The 23,912-nt window shown below is 43.8% G+C and overlaps 1 protein-coding gene across 1 annotated transcript; it reads left to right on the top strand.

Annotated features, from left to right (window-relative positions):
* The first annotated feature begins 408 nt into the window (after nucleotides 1-408).
* Nucleotides 409-13,069, top strand: LOC141917725 (uncharacterized). Its single transcript, XM_074811135.1, has 10 exons — nucleotides 409-467; nucleotides 3,982-4,068; nucleotides 5,791-6,015; nucleotides 7,227-7,433; nucleotides 8,253-8,486; nucleotides 9,684-9,837; nucleotides 10,991-11,100; nucleotides 11,236-11,349; nucleotides 11,989-12,135; nucleotides 12,726-13,069. The coding sequence occupies exons 2-10, from the start codon at nucleotides 3,991-3,993 to the stop codon at nucleotides 12,849-12,851; spliced, it is 1,395 nt and encodes a 464-aa protein (XP_074667236.1). The 5' UTR covers nucleotides 409-467; nucleotides 3,982-3,990; the 3' UTR covers nucleotides 12,852-13,069.
* The last annotated feature ends 10,843 nt before the right edge of the window (nucleotides 13,070-23,912 follow it).

Below are 23,912 nucleotides of genomic sequence, written 5' to 3'. Positions count from 1 at the left end.
CAAGTTAGAATAAAGAAGTTGGCACTCAGGAGAAATAATGGACTATGTAAATTAAGTACTAAAGAAAAGTAAGTGCTCTATCCAAGATGTCAGTGATGCTCTTGGCCTTGAGGTTGGATCGGAGAAAAGGGATTTTATTGAACTAATTTTCTGTGGTGACAGTGGGGAAAACAAAAAGGCAGGTAGAAAGACAGAGACCAGCAGTTGGAGGAAATACTAAAATAAAATAGCAGGACTAGATAAAAGGAAAGGCAGTGTTCCTCAGCAAGTTACAAGAGTTGTTTGCTAAGGATGTACACAAGTAGTTGTGATCCTATGTATTTGCATATACAGGAAATCTTTTATGAGGAGGACACTTCCTGAATTACACTGTATATATATATATCAGTAGAACGGCGCTGAGGGAAGTAAAGGCTTTGAGGAAGACAAGTATTGTTCTCTTCAATCGTGTGCAGACCGTATCTGTGGTAAGACTATGACTTGGTGTGGTGGGAGGGAAATAGATGGGCTTTGTCTCAGGGATTTTTTTTTTTTTTACCTTTTAAAGGCTTAATGAGAGAGTCCATTGTGATACTGGTCTTGAAATGGAATGACTATGCTGCAGTTATCTTTTCCTCTGCACTAGCAAATCTCTCTGCATTGCTGTATTCACACTGATGCAAAAAGGTGCTGAGAGAGGAAAACTTAATTTCAGGCTCCAGATACCATGAAGACTTATCAGGGCTGCCAGCAGAGGGTTAATTTGCCTAGAATTTGTACCTGGTTTAGTCTGAAAAGGAGGATCTGAAAAACTGCAAACCCCATAGTCACTCATTACCTACTTAATCATTTCTTTCCTATGTAACTCTGACACTGCCAGAGCAGTTGTGTTTGTTTTCCAAGAGATGCATATGGATTCTCACATATATATATATGTATATCCGGGATTGTGAAACCTCTGAAAATCGTGATGTATATTTTCTTTCTCATTGATCGTGGATTCTGTGCTCTACCACAGTTTTTAATTTTTATGTCCTTCCTCAAAATATTTGGTCAACTTTACAGTTGGTAGGTTTCTCACTGTGCAGAGAATTGCTGTTCGAAAGCAAACGAGAGAAACTTTTCATTAATTTTAATTGATCTGATCCTGCTGTTGCTGTTTGGAATGGCTGAGCTTTCACAGCTCTTCCAGAAAGGACTGCTGAGGAGAGGTGGGCTTTGTATCATAAGGAAAAATAAGTGCTTCTGTAAGTTTAGGCTTACCAACTTGGGAAGGAAGGCTTTAAACTAGGATTAACGACAAAAGAATGTAAGTTTTATCAGTGGCAAGGTGACCAGAGGCATAGTAACCATGGTTATAGGGTTTTTATAAAAAGGGTTGAAGCAATACAGAAAACAGGATAGTGAATATGTCTGCTTAACATCTAAGACGTGCAGGCTCCATGGAAACGAAATGGAAGAATGTCCATGGTTCTGTACAAAGTTGTGATTTAGGCAACGTAAATATTTCCTTGGTGGGATATTCCGTTTGTTAATGGATTAATACAGAACAAAAGTGGAGGTGGGTCCTGAAGAAAAAGGGAGGGAAAATATGTTTCTCTATAAATATTTACCTTTGTATCGAAGTCTGGACTATAGAGGGAGAGAATCTGTTAAAAGGATCTTTATGATAATAAAAAGAAAAAAAAAAGCCTGAGTGCTGTTATGTTGAGGACCTACCATGAAGACCACCAAACCAAGAAGGATGAGATGGAAAGAACATTTTTGTAAACAACTGACAGAATAACTTGCCTTCAGGAGATACTAGTTAACCAAATACTTATTGGGAAAATTAAGTTGAATAGAGAGTATCCAGGGTATTTTTAGACTAGGATGATGTGAGGTTTTGATACAGAAAGTGAAGATTAATACAAGCATTTTCTCGTAAGGTTTTCAAGATTTTTAGAATGGGAAAGGGGAAGGATAGAAAAAAGCAACTACAAGAAATTCAAAGACCTGCTTATAAAATCCTGTGAAAAAAGGTCTAGGAAAAAGGAGCTCAGGAGTTTGGCAGTTCATAAAAATACATATATTTAAGATATACTTGCAGGATATCCTAATATGGAGCAGTGAAAATAAACGTAATATGTCGTGTGTCCTCACATAAATACAGGTGTCCTCAAAATAAATGTAATATGTCCTCAATGGTCTTCAAGAAGGAAGTGTACGGGAACTAGCCAGGATTGTCCCTAGAGATGAGTCAGCTTGGACTTTTGTGCTTTTTGGAAAGTCCAAAGCACAAAAATGAGACAAGGAGGAAGAGCTGACAAAGATAATCAAATAATCCAAAAGTTCCTTGTCGTTTACGATGGTGAACAGCCAGTCCCTTACTGATGTAAGGGAGGCCCAAGGAAAATTTTGGTCCCAGGGAGTAATAAATGATGTCAGCAAATGTATAACGTTTACTTAAAACATCAAGGGCAGCGGGTGGTGGATAAAGCTCAGGTTACAACAAGGAAGATGTGATTGATAGCTCTTACGCAAGCTACCTGTGTTCAGTGGACTGCACCCACCAGCATTAACACTAATCCCTTGGAGAAAAGGCTGAGGCTACCTTGGAGTTATCAGTAATGTTTTGAACTCAGTGCAGTCCCATCATGGTCTAGAAATGGGAGCAGCAGAGGAACTTTTAACAAAAAGTCAGCTAAATGATACCAAAGAATTATAGGGCAAGAAGCTTCTCCTCAGTTTCTTCGAAGTTCAGAAGGACATAATCAAATGTGGACTATATCAAGGAAAAAAAGAGAGAGGTCATTACAAACACTGTGTATTACACAAACCTAGTTTCCTTTTTATGGGTAGCACTTGTGTGCCTCAAAACAAGGAGTCATAGTCTATATTAAATTATTGTTAGGGAAGTGTAAAGATGGGTGGAAAACAATACTTGGAGAGCAGCTAACAATGACGTCTACTGCTAATCTTTATTTTCATTTCATAATGTGGAGTTAGAGAAGATCCAGAGGAGAGTGGCTGAAATGGAAGAGCTGCCTAATGGGGGAGAGGAAAAAGGCTCAGACCTTCAGCTTGGAGAGGGGAATGTGTGTTTGATGTGGCTCAAATCCCACAATGAGGAAGTGTAGGAGGCCTTAAAGGAGCTAGTAGATCTGTTTAGGACTGAGAAGTGCTCTTTGTTTTAAGCAGCAGCCAGTAAATTTAGGAGGTCAGGGAGTATCAGCAGGTTCAGAAAAGACTTTGTCAAAGTCGCGGAGTCTTTCATAGAATGAACTCTGAAGGGAAGAGGCTGTTTCCTCTAGTATCTCTCATCCAGCAGTTCTGTGTGCTTGTGAGGTATGAAAGGTGTAACCTGGAAATAGTGGCCAGGCTACGCTCTCCCTTAGCATTTCCTAAAGCCCTGTTGGAGGAAAAGCACTGGGCTGGATGTACTGTTGGTCTCGCCTGGTAGGGCATGGCCCAGGTAGTTAGGTCCATTGTGGGAGGATAACATGTAACAGTTCTGTTGCAGCAAGAGGTATTTAGGCTTGTGAAAACCTTTTTCATTATAATAATATGTAAGCAGGGAAATGGGTTGCCAAAGAAGTTCCAGAACCTCAACCGTTTTTGTGGTTGTAAAAGTAGATTACACAACCAGCCCAAACTGGTCCTTAGCATAGGTAAAGGAGCTAGATGGCCTCTGATCTTTTCCCCCCCCCCCCCCCCCCAAGTATTTGATGCTTCAGACTCTTATCTCATTGTCATCTCATGCTTAGGGTTCATGTGATACCTGAATAATGTAAAATCTGAATGTGGAAACAGTCTGTCCTTTCTGTTGTAATTTGCTGAAGAAGAGATTTTTGTATTGCATCACATTTCTGCACAATGGTACTACCCCAAATGCCATTAGGGTTTACTGTGCAGAAGATGAGTCACTTTCCTGGACTCTGAAACATAACTGAGCACATATCGGAATTAACATTCTTTTGTTTCAATGGTTTTTTTTGTCTTCTGTGGACTAATCTATTTCAGCTGTACTAAATGGATAACCAGGCATTTGAAATGCATGGAGAGAGCATACAAAGTTCTTCAAAAGGAAAAGAGTGGCCTAAGAAAGAGGTACCAGTCATTTTCTTTTACAGTGTTATCAAAATGTTATGAACAGAGTCAGCCTGAAGATTAAACCCTTATTTTGTAATATGACCTAACCCCATACCCTCAAGAAGGCCCAGAAAAAAATAAAAGCTGTAAAGAGCTTCACTTGCTAAGATCCTAAAATGCACGTGTGCACTAGCTAGGACCTGAACTGTGAGACATAATTCCCTGGCCCCACTTAAGTTAATAGCTAAATTCGTTATCCTCTAACTACTGGACAAAGTAATTATCTTTGGAGGATTCCCCATTGATTTTAACAAAAAGAGCTACTTAAAAGCTCATCTTGTGGTAATGTTTAGTATCTCTACTGAGTTGCACATCAGAGTACTGTTTCATCTTTTTTTTTTTTTTTTTTTTGCCCTTGAGAAAAGTAATTCTCAGTAATTTTCCCATTAAAGTTTTTTGCTTCCTGGGATTTGAATTAACTCCGCGCAACAAGAGTTGGCGTATCGCTCATCAGCCGTTACGTTTGTTTGCAGTCAGCACAGTGCTGCTTCTTGGCTATAAATACACCAAGGCTGGTGATTTCCTCACACATAACTCACTCCACGCAGTTGTGCTGAGGTTGAGTGTTCTGTATTAGTTATTATTACGTACTATGTACAGCGTGCTTTCGGCTTTAAAAATAATTCTGGAATTGGTGCCACTGCTGTGAAAATGCTGCAAATTAAAGGTCCTTCAAATCTGGAAAATGGGGATTTTGAATGCATTTAACTATAAATTCTTGTTCTCTGATGAGACGCTGCAGTCTGAGTACGACTGTTGTGATATTTAATTGAACACAAGCTTCAAAAAGGGAGTCATTTAAACTGAAAAACAGATTATCACCAAATAGAATAGGGGGATATTTTGAGCACTTCTCTGCTGGCAAGAGAAATGTATTTGTAAAGAACTTTTGTCAAATACACTCATGAAAAAGGTCATTTTGTTAAAATCAGCCAGTAATCTTCAATTTTTTTCATTTCTGATTGTCCAGTTTAAGAAATGAACATTCATAGCTCATTTTCAGGCACTCACTGTCTGAAAAATCAGGCTTTTGAAGGCGGATCAAGCTGTGCACCCAGCATCAGTAAAGAGTTTTAATATTTGAGCCACAAACTGCAGTCCCTATTCATCCAAAGCTGCAACTTCAGCAGCAAAAATGGTTAAGGGACAAGAAACACTGAATATCCTCACCTGGGTGATGCTTCATGGTGCGAGAAGTGCCCTGGCTTTCTGTAATGAACTTGTGTGCAGCTGCTTCTCCCCTTCACCTCCAGAGGCCTGAATATCCCCAAAGGAAATTTGTAGTAAAGAAATGATGCCCCGAGCAGTTAGTACAGATGAAATTTCCCCAGTTTGGCCTGTTTTCTCCGGCTGTGTGAGACGTGATGTAAAGCAGGGGGAGTGTTTCTGTCCCAGAGATGCAGGTTTGGCCTGAGTTGATGCTACAGGTCTTCAGTGGTTTGTGGTAAAGTTTAGAAACAGCAAGGAAAAAAAATCTTTAAGCGTTTGTAAGACCCCAGGATGAGGAAAACGTGCTTTTACTTGATGAAATAATGGACAGCCACAATCTGATAACATGCTCTGTAAGGTTCCCCTGTGTTTCTGAAAGGCATACTGATCTGATTACCAAAGAACTATCAAAACTGTGTGTTAGATCTAATAAAACTTTCTTTTTTTGCTTGGGGGGGGTATTAATTTCAGGAAAGAAAGGGCAGCTGGCCCCTAATGAAAGTCTTTCTAGTTTGTCTGTTGGCCTGTGTTATCACCACGGCAATAGGAGTGCTGGCCCTGTCTTTGGTCTACGTAAAGAACCCTGCCTTTGTAAAAGAGACGGGTGTGACAGACGATGGCACATCTTCCCCAAAACCAGCTGAAAAAAGTGTGGATGTCAAATTCCAGTTCCTGAATCATCTGGGGAAATCAAAGGTAAATTGTTCCTCTTGTGCACTAATAGTCTAGCATCATATCTAAAAGTTTAATGAATTAATTTCACCTATTTTTTAAGTGTTAGGTGATCGCTCTAAACCTGTTCTCCAGGCTTCTTTTGTAATCCAAAACTTCCTGACAGCGTTTCACTCCAATTCATAACAGATGTCAGAAGTGGTATGGATCTCTGGAGTGCCTCTTGGAGAGCTGAATATTTGCTCCAACAGATTAAGCTTGCAAGACAAGACAACCATTTTATGTGTGATTCTCTGTAGAGTATGAAATCCTGAGAAACAATACCAGAAAAATCTAATTTTAGTACAGACTAACCTCTTCGTTCTTAGGACTGGATTCAAACAAATGTTGCAAGAAAAAATGAACTCCGTGTTCTTGTTTCAGTGGGCTAAAATGAATTAATTGACAATGTAATGAAGCCCTAGGAATTATGTAGCTTTGGTTTAGGTGTATTTTGATACTTAGACAAACATATCCTTTGAGCAAACTCTAAAGACATACTCCATCCTCTAAATATAACTTCATCTAAAAAATAATTCCTGATTCATTTTTGCTTTTCAGCAAAAGAGGGAAAAGGATAGATTAGATAGTAGGGCACTTGAAGCTAATAACAGCCATCCTGGTACTTTTTCTTGTTAGCTTTTACTATGTAATTAATTTTCAAACAAAACATGGTTTTAAGAATGCAAATAAAAGTGTTTAAGAGGAGAGCAACCCTTTTAATACGCCCTTCCTCGGTGCAAGGGGATTCTTTCAAGTACAAAACATGTTCTAGAGGGAGTACAAATATTGGGAAAGAAATAGCTTCAGGTGCAAATAGTTTGCAACCGTAGAAATTCAGGAAAACGTCTTACTTGGAAAATGTTCTGAATATTTTGAATCTAAAGGCTTAAGCATATATGTAACTCCTTTCCCAAATCAAAGTCCAGAATGATGTAAAAAGAGGCGGTGCGGATAATTTTATTCTTGATATCACTATTTCTCTCTCATTTGTAGAAACAATACATCACAACATGAGAAAGTATATAAATGATTGTGAAAAATGGTTAAAGTACATACAGAGAGAATCCTCGCTGAGAAAAGGAATAGGTCCCTTCGGTATTGCCCTGACCAAGAACTTTCTGAACTATTTTTGTATTGTTTGGTCACCGCTGTCAACAATTAATACAATTCTCCAACTCTCACTAACTTTACAGGTACATAACTACCCAGGTGGTGAAATTCAGTGGGCAAGATTCAGGAAGGATGTAAACGAATATCAAAGCGATGAAGAAATGGAATTTGGAAAAAGTATCAATAACCATCGCTCCAAAATGACTTTTGGAACCTTACGGATCAAAAGCAAAGGGCTTCGGGCTCCCCACTGGCATTTTAATGCCAATGAACACGGCTACCTCCTACAGGTATTATCTGATTATTTCAACTTTCCCAACTGGCTTTGCAGTTTAAAGCATCACGTATATATAGATGGATGTATGTATGTAAAAAAACCCCCAATGTATGTGTTATATGGAAATTTTAACAGGTAATAAAAGCAAAATTAGCACTAATTGATGTATGACATTAGTTTTCTTGCTTGAAATAACATTTTCAAATGGAGATGCTTGAAGTAGGCTCTTTAATGTTGTTACTGGCAAGAGTACCAAACATCTGTAGTTTCCAATGAAGTATAAAAACTGAGGTCAGAGGAGATTTTTAGACACCTGAAAGTTGAAAATTTTATGTACTTATTCAAGTACAAATTGAAACTCACCATGAGGAATTGAAGGTAGCATATTAATTTGACAACAAAATGATCTTTCTTTGGAAGCACTTAGATATATCTCAGATATCCATTTATTTCTAAGAGTAATAATTCATATTTTGATCAGCATAGAACTGAACAGCTCCAGTTGGATAGGGGATCCTTCTTGGAGTAAGGCATTCCACAAACACCTGGTCCTCTCTCCAGCAGTTTTTGGTCAATAATGACTCTTTTACAGCTGTTCACAGCCTCTTTAGTAAGAAATGGCTTAAGTATGAGCAATGTGTATTTGTCATGTGTTCCTTAAACCATTTATAATCTTGTCACTTAAAATGCTATTTTGGATTTAAGGTCACAAAGGCTTGTTAGAAAGTGCATCAGAATATGTTTTTTCCTGAGAGCCTTCCGGTTATTTGAATTATTGTGGATTAAATGAGAAAATTTTCATTCCGATCGTTAAGTTCTGATTATGTTACAGGGTACAGCCTGGATTGGAGTAATTGGTGCAGATGACAGCGTGGTTACCACGTACAACGTCACGGCTGGTCAAGTGATCTTCTTCCCTAGAAACACTGTGCATTGGATAAAGAATGTAGGATCAGAGGACTGCGTGTTCTTGCTGTTTTTTACAACGCATGAAGAGCTTCAGACCTTGGACGTAGACGACGCATTTTTCTCCACCCCAGAGGATATAGCAGCTAGAGCATTAAAGGTCTGTACGATAGGGCAGCCAGCCTCTATCTAGTCTTCTACGCATTAATATTGCAGTCCAGGAGAACGCGCTCTCTAATTTTTTGGAGAGGATCCTCCCTACCCCAGTTCTCTCCAGTCCCACCAGTGTGGAAGGATGTACCCACGTCCTTTGCAGAATGCTGTGCCACCCTGTGTGTTCCTTTATACACAAGGAGAAATAAATGATGATGCTCTCACCAAGAAACTTCTTCTCCTCCACTCTTCTCATTTATCGCCAGTGCATGGAGGAGCACCTGTATTTCCAAGGGTGTAAGGGAAAATAACATAGTGAAGCCCAAAGCTAACTTCCCAATTAGCCCCTTGAAAAGCCCTTGAAGATCCTCCAGTCCCACCATGAACCTCACACTGACCGTTCTCAACTCCACCACATCCCTCAGCGCTGGGTCAACCCGACTCTTCAACCCCTCCAGGGATGGGGACTCCCCCCCTGCCCTGGGCAGCCCATTCCAACGCCCAACAACCCCTTCTGCAAAGAAATCCTTCCTAAGAGCCAGTCTGACCCTGCCCTGGCGCAGCTTGAGGCCATTCCCTCTTGTTCTGGCGCTTGTTCCTTGGCTCAAGAGACTCATCCCCCCTCTCTGCACCCTCCTTTCAGGGAGTTGTAGAGGGCCATGAGGTCTCCCCTCAGCGTCCTCTTCTCCACACTAAACCCCCCCAGTTCCCTCAGCCGCTCCCCATCACACCTGTGCTCCAGACCCTGCACCAGCTCCGTTGCCCTTCTCTGGCCACGCTCGAGTCATTCAATGGCCTTTTTGGAGTGAGGGGCCCAAAACTGAACCCACTCATTGAGGGGCAGCCTCACTAGTGCCTAGTCTAGGGGTAAGATCCCTTCCGTGTCCCTGCTGGCAACACTAGTGCTGATACAAGCCAGGATGCCATTGGCCTTCTTGGCCACCTGGGCACACTGCTGGCTCCTGTTCAGCCAGCTGTCAATCACCCCCCCCAGGTCCCTCTCTGACTGACAGCTCTCCAGCCACTCCTCCCCAAGCCTGTAGCGCTGCTGGGGGTTGTTGTGGCCCAAAGGCAGAACCCAGCATTTGACCTTAGTGGAACTCCCCCAGTTGGCCTCAGCCCATCGCTCCAGCCTGTCCAGATCTCTCTGCAGAGCCAGTTTGCTGCATGTCTCTCAACTTCCTCTGCACTGTGTGTCCCGCAGCCACAAGGTGGAGTTAACTTCATCAGAACGTTCAAGAAACAAGCAGAAGATCAAGCTGTTAACCTCCCACCAAACTTAGATGAGCTTGTGCAAAATGCCACCTACGTGCAGTCCCCAGACAACCTTGTGTGGCAGTACTTCTACAATCTCAAAGGTATTCATCGAAGAATTTTGTATGTAAGATTTTTGTATGTAATTTTGTATGCTGTCTGTGTTTCTAGAGGGGGAGAGGAGGGGATCTATAATTGATTCACTGAAACAGGAGTTAAAAAGTGGAGAAATTACAAGAATTTAAGGAGATAACACGAAAAATATGATGGTAATACATCTAATTACTGCCCTTTGAAGATGTATAACCTGATTCTTATCTCAAAGCAGTTTACCCTTTTGATTTTAGCAGATATGAGAGCAGAATGCCAGTAAGCAGCAGGGCATGAGCTAAATACTGCCTGGCTCAAGGTTCTCTGCTGATGTGTGTACCCAGGACTGGTGCATTCCCTGCTACAGTTAAGTTGAGCAATAACCTAAACCTAAACTTTTCATTTGGAAATTCAAATCTAATAGGCCAGGAAGTCCTGCAGCGGATTAGCTAGAGAGTGACTGGTGCTGAGCTGCTTAGAATATCTTGCGGTGGCATCTGAAGTGTCAGTGAATAAACACCTTAATGTACACTTAATTATGTCCTCCCTTTTCTTTTACAAATACAACTTCATAAACAGCATCGAACCGCATTCACCATTTGGTTTATCGACAGTTGTATTAAACAACCCTCTGGATTTAGTGATTATCAGTGAGCACCTAATAAACATAGATGACAAAACTTAATTCCAAGTAGTATAGAAGCTATAAAAAGGAAATAGAGGTCCAGAGCTCCGCCCACAGCTGATGGAGGTAATGAGAAATGGATGTGTGACAAAAATCTTCGCACTTAGACCAAAATGTTCTTCTGCGTCAGCAGTACTTTACAAAATATGAGACACAATCGGTGCCATAAAGGTTAATATGAATGAATATACTGAAAGTTAGAGTGTTCTTTCAGTGTGTCGTTATTGATAGCAATTTGGGATGGAAAAAATCTAGTCAAGGGTTTTTCATTATGATTATCTGACTATAGAAAAATACAGTAATGGAGGTTACGTAGTGCCTTGTGCGTGACAAATCGATAAGCTAAATGAGCTTTCTTTTTGGTTCCAGAGGCTCATAAGATTCGAGGCCTCACGCTGAGCGTCTTGAAGTTGGCCAATACATGAATAAGCAACGTTAACCAACCCTTGTTGGGAACACTCATTTTGCTCTCTTTGTTTTAGGGTCAGCAGAATATCCTTTTCCAGGAGGAGTCTTCCAGTGGGCTCGTTACCGCATAAATGGCACCGGACTAAACGAAACAGAGAAAATTTTTAGTGAGTCTCTGAACAAGGTAACGTGCTTTCAAATGGATGCCATAGCTATTGAAACGTAAAGCATAGTATGCAATTTCTGGGGGCTCAGCACTGCTTTGTCGTGTCACTGCTCAGAAAACCACCAAACTTGGCATTTTTGTTCTGCTTTTCAGCATGAAAATACCCTTACCTTAGCAACTCTCAGGATAACCAGCAACGGACTGGGGCAGCCTCATTTCCACTTCAATGCTAATGAGATGGGTTATGTCATTAGCGGCTGTGGACAGGTAATTTACTACATTGGTGAGGGATAAATCAATGGAGTTTGGGCTGTAAAACAATTACAGACCTAATAACTGATTCCCAGCCCTGATAATGATACTACAATTAGTAGCATTACAAAACTTTCGGCGTCCACGCTTGCCTTTTCCGTACAAAATTTTGATCTCAGTTACGTTTGCGGGAGCTTGTCGGTCAAAGTGGAGTTATACAAAGAGCTGAATTTTTCCCTCTTGTTAAGTTGTTCAGCAAAATCACACATGCTTATTAGAGAAAGAGCCACTCCCCTGAATGCTGGGGGAACAAAATAAAAAAGAAGCAGTACTTCTGATTTAGCGCCTCTGAGGAACCGATAAATAGAGAGAATTTAGTATTAAGATTTAGAGTATGGGATTTTATTATGTTTTTCACTCAGTGCAAATTTGAAGTGCAAAGATAAGTAAGATGAGACTCCATAACGTAAGGACTTGCCGTGTTCTTACTCAAGAATTTGCCTGGGAATCCTCAACTTTTTTGGCGTCTCGGTGAAAACGCCGATGCTGCGCTGGCTGATTTCAGTGCAGTGCTGGGACCGTCGCTGTGTAGTTATCCAGGAACAGCACACTGAGCATTGTTGTTGTTGAATATTGGTGCTTTACTTGCGATAGGCTGGAGTTATTCTCTCTGGAGGCACGGCCAACTTCAACATTGGCATTGGCGATGTCATATTTTTCCCCGTTGGAACCCAACATTTTCTCAAGAGCGTGTGTGATGAAGATCTGCTTTTGGTTCTAGCCTACAGTACAGGAAACCAGGTGAGAATTCCTAAGGGCAAGGGGAATTAAAAAAATGCTCAGCTATGCTTTTCTCACGCACGTAAGCTTTACGCTTTGGTGCACACCTTCCCAAAGAAATGCTAAGAATATGCCGAGTCCAAATTCCCTCTGGTGTGAATGGTTGGCATACAACAGCTATCAAACCCCTGTACACAGAAACAGGAGGTGGGGAAGACAAAGAAAAGGTCTGTGGTAGGGTGTGACATGCTCCTGTGGGTGTGTAAGAGGTGGAAGTCAGCTCGTGTTTGTGCAGGACATACGGCTGGGGCTTGTCCTGGGGTGGCCCGGCCAGGCTAAGGGTCTTTACAAGCTGAGCACCCGCAAAAGGGAGAGATTTTTGTAAACAAAGTCTGTACCCTGGGAGCCAGAGCAAGGGTGTATTTATTTAAGGCTACACACATCCAGTTGACAGCCCAGTGTAAGCCTTGTCATTAGTTAAATACTTCTATACTAATTTGTCTTCATCTTGGACTCGAGTTGCACTTGAATGTTCTGTATTATTAATATTGTAAAAATGATCAGGTAGCTGTGATTACTCTTTTTAAAATAATTGTCTTTTTTCTTCATAGCTGGAAACTCTTCGTATGAACGACTACTTCCATGGAACAGCAGATCATATCCTGGCTCAGCTTTTTTTCAAGAAACAGTCTGAGTTTAAGAAGTTCCCAAAGCCTGCTAAAAAATCAGGCAAATAACCTCTGTTAGCAGTTAATGCTTCCACGGATTTCTTCACCATCACCATGTTTCTAGCAGTACTTTTTGGTACTTTTCTCACTATTTATCCAGAGGAGATGTTCAGAAAAAAGAGGAATTGGGGGTTATTAATTATAAAAAAAAATGTTTTGTATTTTTATCATGTTTTATTTATAGTGCAATGTAATTTGATTGTATATTAAAGTAATTTCTACCGTTACGCTTGCCTTTTGCTCTGTCAAACATCCATTATCCCACCCTACCTCTTCCCTTGCACTACTGAAGTTTAGGCTGATTTTCTGTCACATAGAGAGGGCTCTCACCCAGTGCACAAATACATCTTGGTTTGTCCCCAAACCAGGAGCATTACAAGCCCTGCATCTCTCAGCCGTGGCTGGAACGAGCTCGACCTGTGCTCAGCTCCTCTTTGCTCTCCCTCCCCTAACTGGGAGTGGGGCACTGCCTCAAAATTTAAGACAACTAACTCCTTTTCCTGACTTGGCCACCAAAATGCTAGCTGATTTTGAAAGTAGTCCAAAAAACTGGGCCAAAAAGAAGCAAAGATGGTTGCCCAGACTGGCATCTATGCCATTTTTTTTGTGACCCTCACGTTTCCCTTCCTTCTTGTGTAAATATTTAGTTACAGTCAACAGGCTCTAGGGAGGCAAGATCTTTCTCCATTTCCCATGGGTTAGGGTGTATTTTATTTTGTCTCAGGAAATACTTGCTTAGTTCATGGGGTTTAAATCAAGTCAGGATCAAAGTGGTTCACTGATTTATTACCAACACATAGCAAACAAGGATTCAGTGAAATACACAGTTGGGATTCAATTTAGTTTCTTCTTGAGGCTCTTGGTAATCCCCTGGCTACTCTTTAACTGGGCTGAAGGTCATCTTCCTCTTCAGCTTTATCAGTTTGGAGCAAACATCCCACTAGCTGGGGGTACTCGGCTTGTGGGTGCGGCCACCCTGCCCTTCCTATGCGCGGGCTGGGACTGTCCCGGCCGTTTGCAGAGCAGAGGGTGTGGCTGTGCAGGTCCCTGTGCCAACCTCGGCTCAAAAGCACGCCAAACTCAGCTCAAATGTGCGTGCCAACCTCTGCTCAAAGGCGACGTGAGCCCACCTTGGCTCAAAGATTCACCAAACTGCCTAAACATGTGCCAACCTCAGCTCAAAGGTGACGCACGCTCACCTCGGCTCAAAGATTCACCAAACTCTGCCTAAACATGTGCCAACCTCTGCTCAAACACGCCAACCTCTGCTCAAACACGCCAACTTCTGCTCAAAGACGCACACCAACCTTGGCTCAAAGGTGACGTGTGCCAATCTCGGCTCAAAGATTCACCAAACTCTGCCTAAACATGTGCCAACCTCTGCTCAAACACGCCAACTTCGGCTCAAAGACATGCACCAACCTCAGCTCAAAGATGCACCAACCTTGACTCAAAGGCACACACCGACCTCGGCTCAAAGATTAACCAAACTCTGCCTAAACATGTGCCAACCTCTGCTCAAACACGCCAAAGCATGGGTGGAGACTAATCATCCAGAGTCATTTTCTGCCATTAACAGCGGGGATCAGCAGGGTATCAGCGGCAGAGACTTTCTTGAAGATTTTGTGGGGTGGATTAGTTCAGTCTATGGCTGGTACCTTGGTGTCTGCTGAAGCAGTTGTGACCTCTCAGGAGGATTTAGGTTTGCATCTCGAGTCTGTCCGTTGCACAGCAGAATTCGGAAAAGCCAAATGAGAGGGGAGGGAGAGAGGCCACGCTCGGCCCCGTGGCCATCCCGTGTTCAGAAACTAATGCAAGAAATGTCAGTCTGCTCTGGAGCCAGCTCAGCCTCTTGAGCTCAGGCCAGTGCACAAGAAATGTGGATTTTTGGGGGTTTTGACCTTTGTTTAACTGGCAGCATCACTAGGGAAGGCTTAGCTCTGTGTGTGTATAGATTTCCATGAGTTTTATGCACTTCAGGGGGCTCCTGGGGCAGCAGAACAAATACCCAAACCCCCAATTTTACTTTTTTTCTGCTCAACAGCTGCTCCAGCCCGAAACAGGAAGGATGTCTTGCAATAGCACAGAAACACGATAAAAATCTTGATGCAAACGCTGATCCTATGAGCATGTATCATTGACATGCCACAATTAAAATGGTCCTTCAAATGAGCTTGTCTCTTTGGCAGGCAAGTTGAAAGTTTGGGATTTTGATTCACTTTGGATCAAAGAGAAAATGTCAGAATAGTAAATTTCTTCCCAGAAATACTTCATTTTCCAGGCTATTATTGTTGTTGTTATTAGGTCTGTTGTAGTTTTTTACTGTTGTTCCTCAGGAAAGAAATCACACCTCTGTGGCTCGTTATAAAATGAGATCGAGCCTGACTCTCCAGGTACCAATTAATTGGACCACTTCAAAACCCTTCAGCTCAACCCCATTGGAGAAGCCACCTAAAAAATTTGTAGACGTGGCCTATATTTTCTGAGAGTGAGTTCACTGTAGGTAAAACCCAATTTTCTACCTGCCAAAAGTGACTTTACAATATTTCATTCTTTCCTGACACATCAGTTTCTCAAGCAGAATTTTTCTTTTTGCCTTTTCTCCCCTTGGATTATAAAGGCACTGAAAATTTTGAATTTAAACTTAGCTGCAACCCGATGTCCTTGTGCACGCGGGCAGTGCTGTCAAGAGGATGTGGTTTAGTGATGAGGAGATGATTTAGCAATAAGAATGTTCTGATCCTGGCCCCTGCTCAGACCTAAATGGGCTGATTGAAGACTTGTATCCCCACGCCGAGGCGATGGGATGCATTCCTGGGTCTAGGAGTCACTTAGTGCCAAATCTCAGTAATCTTGTCTACACTCCTCCTTCTTTCAGGCTCATCTATCCCTGCAAAAATAAAATGCAACTGATGTGGAAATGTAGCTACAAGCTTGGGAGAAGCACTCCCAGTGTTCTTCTGTCCAGGAGAGGGATGGGCCATGACAAATTGGGGACCATAGGAACAGTTATTGGAAGAAATAATCATAACTTGATGTTTCCCCTCCCTTTTACAGCTGCTTTTGAATTATTTTCAGGTATTTAAAGTGTTGTTTGGACAAAACATTGTTCAGAGCAAGGGCTGTATGTCAACTCCGAGTCCCTTCAGCATCCCACAGATTTGTTTCTGCTTCCTAAAGAGACCGCTGAAATATTTTCAACGGGAGAACAATAAATACCAACAATAGCATGTTTTCCGAGGCAATCACTGAGTTCCAAACACCATAAGTAATATCATGGAGGTTTTGAGGTTTTTCCCATCAGGAGTGGGGTGAGAAATGAGCCAAAGCTGAGCATGGTGCCCATTGTGAGGGACGGGAGCCCCCAACTCCGGGCACAATTTGTGCATCTCCAGGAGCGTGCGAGGTCATTTTTCTTTATTAAAAATACAGAAATACCTTTGGGAGAAAAGTCTGCCTGCTGGTGTGCTGGGGGAGCTTCACCCTTCCTTAAAATAAAGCTTGTTGGTATCTTGCTTTGTGCCTCCAGCCCTAAATGGAGAGAAAAACTTGTCCCAGAGGACGGGGCTGGGAAGCAGGAGATGCCCTGGGGGTGTCCACTGGGGGCAGAAACAGCCCGTGACCTTCCCCGACTGCTGCAGAGAGCTATATTGCACCTAGATCTGTTTGGCTGGTAATTAATTTTTTTTTATTTACGATTGCAGCGTCCTCTTGACTGGACAGGAGAGGTGGAGCTGGGTGATGGGCAGCAGTGCTGGTGGTGCTTTGGGTTTGCCCAGAGGCGAGTCCAGCTCCAGGCCAGGTTTTGGGGTGAGGGGGGAAACGTTTTTTTCTCTGTTATCAGGAAGAATAACTTAATTTGCTCCCGGAAAAACACAAAGAATATTATGGCTTAAACGCAGTTGTGGACTTGAAGGAAATCCGATTTTATTATCTAGAAGTGAGCAGTTTAAAATGCCAGCAATTTGATTTTTAAAGACTAAAGCTCACGGCAAGGCAGGGAATTCGTGATGGGATCAGCGTGGTAATCTTCCTCTTTAATTCGCAACACGTGTTATGATTTCATCGGGGCAATGGATAAATAATAGCACTTTCTGCATTAAGACAAACCAATTCAGGCATTCTCCTTAAAACCATCAGCACTTATTTCTTTTTCTTGGTGGAAGGTTTGCCTGTGAGCCAGACATCCCTAACAAGAGTGTGTGTGTTGTAACACCAACATATAATTTATTTTTTTGAGCAAAATGTCAGTGGAGGGCTGTATTGGGATATACAGACCTGAGGATTTATGACTCTTCTAATATACTTTAGACCCCTGTTAAACACAGCGAATTGGTTTCCATATGACTTCATTTAATGCCTAGATAAAATTCAGATTACACTGTGCTACTCAGTAATAAAAATTCATGAGACAATATTTTGTGCAGACAGGATACAGTAAAATCAAAATGATTTCCCTGGTGCTCTGGGGATGTAATAACTCAAAATCCTCTTCAACCTTGTACCCCTGTGAGTTTGGCCTTTTCTTGTCGGTGAATTGAATTCAGGAATTGGTATTGATTCTTTTGTAAGGAGAAACTCAGAATATTTAATTTACTTCTAGTTTTCATAATTTATTTACTGAAGTTATTGTTTTCTGTACTTAGTCCCAGCTCTGCAAACCTGTGGGAGACCTGGTGCTGGAAGGCATTGCAAGAAAAGATATATTTTCTGTATTTTGAGCATAATGACTTAGTTTTATGAGTGGTGAGAGAATTGGGGTGCAGGGGAGGCTGCTGGGTGGATGTCTGGGATAAGGGCTGGGGGTCTCCATGGAGGCCCAAAGGTGAAGATGGGCGATTTGTGCCAGAAATCAGGCTGATGGACTCTGATTTCTGCCTGCAACTGGAAGTTCTGGTTTTTAATGTTCTGTAATTTCTGCCATCCTGAGGGACCTGGACAGGCTGGAGAGGGGGGACGGGCAAACCTCATGGAGTTCAACAAGGCCAAGGGCAAGGTCCTGCCCATGGGTCGGGGCGATCCCCAGCACAAATCCAGGCTGGGTGAGGAGTGGCTGGAGAGCAGCCCCAAGGAGAAGGACTTGGGGGGGTTGGGGGGTGGAAAACTGCCTGTGAGCCAGCAACGTGCGCTGGCAGCCCAGAAAGCCACCCGTGTGCTGCGCTGCACCCAGAGCAGTGTGGGCAGCAGGGCGAGGGGGGGGATCTTCCCCCTCTGCTCTGCTCTGTGAGACCCCCCTGCAGTGCTGGGTCCAGCTCTGGGGGCACCAACAGCAGAAGGACACGGAGCTGCTGGAGCGGGGCCAGAGGAGGCCACAAAGATGCTCGGGGGGCTGGAGCACCCCCCTGTGAGGACAGGCTGAGAGAGTTGGGGGGGTTCAGCTGGAGAAGAGAAGGCTCCGGGGAGACCTTAGAGCGGCCTCCCAGGACTGAAAGGGGCTACAGGAAAGGGGGGAGGGACTCTTGATCAGGGGGGTAGGGATAGGATGAGGGGGAACGGTTTTAAACTGACAGAGGGGAGATTTAGATGAGATCTAAGGAAGAAATTGTTCCCTGTGAGGGTGGTGAGGCCCTGGCACAGGTTGCCCAGAGAAGCTGTGGCTGCCCCCTCCCTGGAAGGGTTCAAGGCCAGGTTGGACGGGGCTTTGGGCAACCTGGGCTAGTGGAAGGTGTCCCTGCCCAGGGCAGGGGGGTGGCACTGGGTGATCTTTAAGGTCCCTTCCAACCCAAACCATTCTATTCTAAAAGACTACTTTAAAAGCTCCTTAAATAATAGTAAACATTATTTACTTTGATATTCTTCCCGGACTAAAAAGCAGAAGGTATGTTGGGGGAAAAAAAATGCTCTGAAGCCACTCAAATTGTGCCCAACCTTTTGAGAGGTGACAGCAGTGACGGGGGAAGGTGCCGGCAACATGCCCAGGGATCCTCTGCATCCCCCGCAGCACCATTGGCCAAACCCATGGTCAGGGGCTCCCTACTCCCACCCAGCCATGGGTGCAACCTCTGGGAATTAAAATATTCCTAATTGTCAACTCCCGGGGCCTCTTTGGCAACCAACCACCTGAGCCAGTTCCCCAGGGGCAGGTTTTTCCCAGCAGCCATGCCCTGGGGGAGGGTTAATCAGTGATGTGTCTCCCTGGGTGTCAGCTGAAGGTCAGGAGCAGCACCCACGGCGCGGTCCGGCAGGTGCAAGCCTGGCCATCACCCTCCCCTGCACCCCGTTTGCTGCCAGCCAGACTGAGCAGGGCCCTATAATTCCTCTGACCTTTAAAAGTCAGTGTGCTGGAGGGAAAATATTGAATCCAGAAGAAGTGATGTAGTTAGGAGCATCATATTTTTGTAGTAGAAGTTAGCAAGCTCTGAAACTTTTTTTATTTTTGCAATAGATTACTAAAACACTTTTTGGTAAGGAAACAAAAGGTCATGGAGGAATTTTCACATGGAATTCACTCACGGAAGGGTTAATTTTTTTCTTGTTTGCACACAAAGTCAGTAGACTACTGCAGCAGGATCATGTGTTTCTTGGCACAGTCAGACTGTTGCGAAAGAGAAGATGGAGCTGGTTTGAGTAGCGTACCGTGTAGGTACGGGGTGATGATAAAGAGGGGGTGTGTCTGGCATTTCGGGGTGTCTGAAGGTTTTCTGCTATTGCACATGTCTTATGGGGAGCGGCTGAGGGAACTGAGGGGTTTAATCTGGAGAAGAGGAGGCTGAGGGGAGACCTCATGGCCCTCTCCAACTCCCTGAAAGGAGGGTGCAGAGAGGGGGGATGAGTCTCTTGGGCCAAGGAACCAGCGCCAGGACAAGAGGGAATGGCCTCAAGCTGCGCCAGGGCAGGGTCAGACTGGCTCTTAGGAAGGATTTCTTTGCAGAAGGGGCTGTTGGGCGTTGGAATGGGCTGCCCAGGGCAGGGGGGGAGTCCCCATCCCTGGAGGGGTTGAAGAGTCGGGTTGACCCAGCGCTGAGGGATCTGGTGGAGTTGAGAACGGTCAGTGTGAGGTTCATGGTTGGGCTGGAGGAGCTTCAAGGGCTTTTCCAACCCAGATGATTCTGTGAATTTAGCAGCCTGGTGCTGCCATGGCTTCTTGGTGCCACCATCCCCTCCAGCAGCTCCTGGGGCTGTTCCCTGCCTTGGCCCTGCATTTCCATCTGGATTCTTGAGGTGGAATTCCATAATTTCTGAATTCTCCAGTAACTGTTTAGGAGAATCACCACACCTGGTTTTGCCTTGTGAAATTTAGCAGATCTAACCCCATCTGCATTTAGATTCATCCTCCTGCTTGGAAGAGAGGAGGCTCTTTCAAACACAGGTTGGTTTTCCTTTGGCTCTACCTGTTTATTTCTACCTCGTGCTCCGCAGTACGAGTCTGTCCTGACACCGCTGACGTGCTGCTGGTGAGCTTTAACCTCGGGGCAGGGCTCTCCAAGCTGGTGCCATCACATGGGCAAAAACCTTCACAAAATGCTGTCCCTGCTGGTGGAGGGGATTAAAAAAAGGAGAAGTGCAGAAACCCATATCATGGAAATTTCATTTGTTTTGGATAATTGAAAAGGGGGATCCGTGCGCCACGTCGGCGGCGTCTTGGTTTGGGTTCTCTTGTTGCACAACCAAAGGCAATCCCCTCTTATGTGGGCGGAGGGTGTTGCAAAGAATGACACACAGCACTGTGACATTATCCCCTTGATTTAATCCAGTTTAAAATAAATTATTTCTTCTATACTTCAGTTCTGCATGAGCTTCCCTCCCATCTCGCTCTTTCTCTTTCGGGTTGACCCAGCGCTGAGGGATCTGGTGGGGTTGAGAACGGTCAGTGTGAGGTTAATGGTTGGACTGGAGGAGCTTCAAGGGCTTTTCCAACCAAGATGATTCTGGGATTCTCAGCCTCTTTCAGACAAGCACCTTGCTTTAAAGGGACTTTTTTCTTAGCTCTTCAGTAAAACAAGTGACCATTTCTACTCTGGGCATGGGGCTGCCGTGAAGCCCAGCCGCCGCCTCCAGCTCCACCAGCAACATCTGTCTCACTCTTCCATTCATCCACCTTGCATTAATTATGAATATAACACATAATATATGAATTATACAGTGACCAAGCACTGCCTATTACCTATTTTCCCCCTTTTTGTGAGCAGAAACAAGATGCAGGTGGCCCAGCTCAGGGCACATCAGGACCGTGCCCGTATCCCCTGACAGAGGAGTGAAATATAGATAAATCCCTAAAGAAACTGCAAACAAGCCACTGTCTATAAAGCTGCAGAGAACCAGAGGTGACTAAGCAGCAGAGAAGACGCCGTATTTAGCTGTGCTTGTGGGATATTTTCTGCATGCAACCTGTCCTGGACGTGGTGTTACTTAGTTAATTATTCCCAGAAACCTTTCTGATTAATTTCTTGCTGAAAAGACCCAACTGAAGCGGATGATCATGGTCAGGAGAGGACGGATGCAAGAGCTGCTCCTGGCCACAGCGTGCCAAGAATAGGAACATGACACATCACAGGAAGAAGCTCTTTTGTAAGAATTTTTTTTTTTTAATCGGAAAACCCCAGACCTACGCCAGGACCAGTGTGTTGTACCACCACCAGCAAGTCCCAGAACAACCAGTGGCACCAGTGCAACATCCTCGGGGCAGGGATGCTCCTGGGCTGGGGAGAGGTTACAGGGAGTAAATAAGTGGAGAAATAAATCACTCGTGAGGTTGAAACGCTTTTAAGAGCGAGATGTGAATAAATGCACTTAAATAAGCGCATTAAAAATGAGGTATTGCTACTGTTTATTTTTGGCAGTGAGGTTGGGTAACCTCTTGGAAAATTCTCAGGATTATTAACACCATTAAACGAAGCTGGGTGGAGGGGGCTGGCCTAAAGTTTTCCTTTAATCTGGTTTAGACTTGCACACTGCCTGGATGGAAATCAGTGAGATGCATGATGCGAGCAATCAGGTCATTTTTTTTCTACTTTTTAGATCTGTAAGACTGGAAATTATTTGCTTTGAGCAACGGGGCTCAGACATAAATCTTGGTTTCTGTTTCCTTTACGCTTAACGCTTTCCTTACACTTAACAATAAAACAGGGTCAGAGAGGAGAGGAAAGGGACCCCGGGCTCCTCGTTCATCACGCGGTCGGTGTGTGCAGCGCTCAGTCAGGACTAGTTTAAAAGTCTGCATCAGGTTTTGTGGCTTTTCCAACCAAAAAAAAAAAAAAAAATGCAGGGAGTTAATTGTCGGCGCGTAGGGAAGTTTAATATTTCAGTGGTGCAGAAGGCTGGTGTGTTTGCACTCAGACTCTGCTGTCTCTTCTCTTGAGGACAAGCTGTTATTTGGGACGAGGTTTTGCACTTTTATATAAGGCCAGACTTGCTGTTTGCTTCAGTGGGATCTGTGCGTGCTGGTGCTGCTCCTGGGAGCCAGGATGTGGCCCCGAGCATCCTCACCTGGACTCACCCAATCCGCTTTCGCTCTAATTTTGAAATATAAACAATATAAACATGTGTCCTCGCACAAAAAAAAAAGACAAAAAGCAAGAAATCCCAGCCTTTCTCAGAGTAACTTCACTCTTCTTGAGATTATGAGCACTGTAGCATCATGCCTAATTCTATTTTTTTTCCCCTGTAAGTTCCTTTAATGCCTAAATGTCTTTTCCAACCTAGATGATTCTGTGATATGGTTTAATGGTGGACTTGGCAGTGCAAGGTTAACGGTTGGACACGACAATCTTAAAGGTCTTTTCCAACCTAAACAATTCTGGTTTTACGATTCTATAAAAACTACAAAGCTAGGCTAAGGCCTGTTGTGGCTACATTACATTAAGATATCTAATTAATCTTCGTAATTCTGTGTATTAAGGGGAAATAATTCCACTCCTCTAATTTCTTGTGCTGAAGAGAGGGTCAGGAAATTGAAGAATCATGCCACAAGTCTGAGAGAGGGGTGGGAAAAAGCTGTAAAGCCTGGATTTAACAAGTTCTGGTGGATTTATGCACAGCTGCTTCCCCCCACCATCTTTACAAAAGCTAAAAAACTTCTTCTTCACGCCGTGGCCCTCTTATCTAACATGAATAGCAACCACAGCCTGGCTAGTCCTCATGCTGGGTCATCACCCTTCAGCAGGGAAATCATGCTCCTCAATTAATGCCTGTATTTAATGAGCTCGTACAGGCCAGGCCTGCCCATGGAGAAGCCAAGCATCTCTCTGTTGCATGTCCTGAGCTGCCAGCCCAAAAAAATTGGGATTATTGCGTTCCTGCCGTGCTCCCCAAAAGCCCGGATGGTAGGTTTTGAGTGGGCAGAGAAGAGGTAGTTTGAGGATAATAAAGGCATAATAAGTGCAATAAAAACCCTAAAAAGATTAGATTAGCTCTCTGCCCTCCATCCTGGCCCGGGTGGAGCAGGAGAGATCAATGAGAGCGGCTGCAAGCCCGGTGTGAGTCGCCAGGGGAGGGAAGGCATGGGAGAGGAGCGGGAAGAGTGTGGAAAAAGAGGGAGAATCAATATTAAAATGAATGCTGAGCAGCCTGCGAGGGAGGACGAAATCAATTATTAATGCGCCTTTGAGGAAAAGGTTAAACGAGCTCTAAGTCCGCTGTGAAGCGACTCCTGCGCTGCTCAATAAAACTTGTCCTCGGCGTTTGGCGGTGAGACCAAGCAAAACGGTGTTGGGAGTGAGAATTAAATGGATGTAATTTATTTGGAGGGACCTGACTGCTCCGCTGCCGTGCGAGGGTGGGTGTTGGGGAGCAACGGGGGGTGCCCGGGGGCAGCTTCCCCCTGGGCATGGAGGGGGGAACATCTCCCCACGCTCAGTGAACCTCTGCCGTAGAGGTGGTTTTCAAATTTATGATCAAATTTTCCCTACGCTGGCGGTTAAACGCTGCACTTGCTCATCACCAAGTGAAATTTGGGACTGATCGGATTTATTTTTTTTCTTTTCTTTTTTTTTTTTTTTTTCTGATGTAGCTCCTCGCGTGACCCGTGATATCAGGGCTGGGAAATAAAAAATGTCCCTAGGTCACACCACATTCCTCATTGTGGGCTCGTTCTCCCCGGTGTATTTTATTAATTAAAATTTAATTTTAACG

This window comes from Strix aluco, chromosome W, assembly GCF_031877795.1.
Source record: "Strix aluco isolate bStrAlu1 chromosome W, bStrAlu1.hap1, whole genome shotgun sequence".
Taxonomy (NCBI): Eukaryota; Metazoa; Chordata; class Aves; order Strigiformes; family Strigidae; genus Strix; species Strix aluco.
The sequence above is the reverse complement of the archived record's forward strand: the minus strand, read 5'-3'. Positions and strand labels throughout refer to the sequence as shown.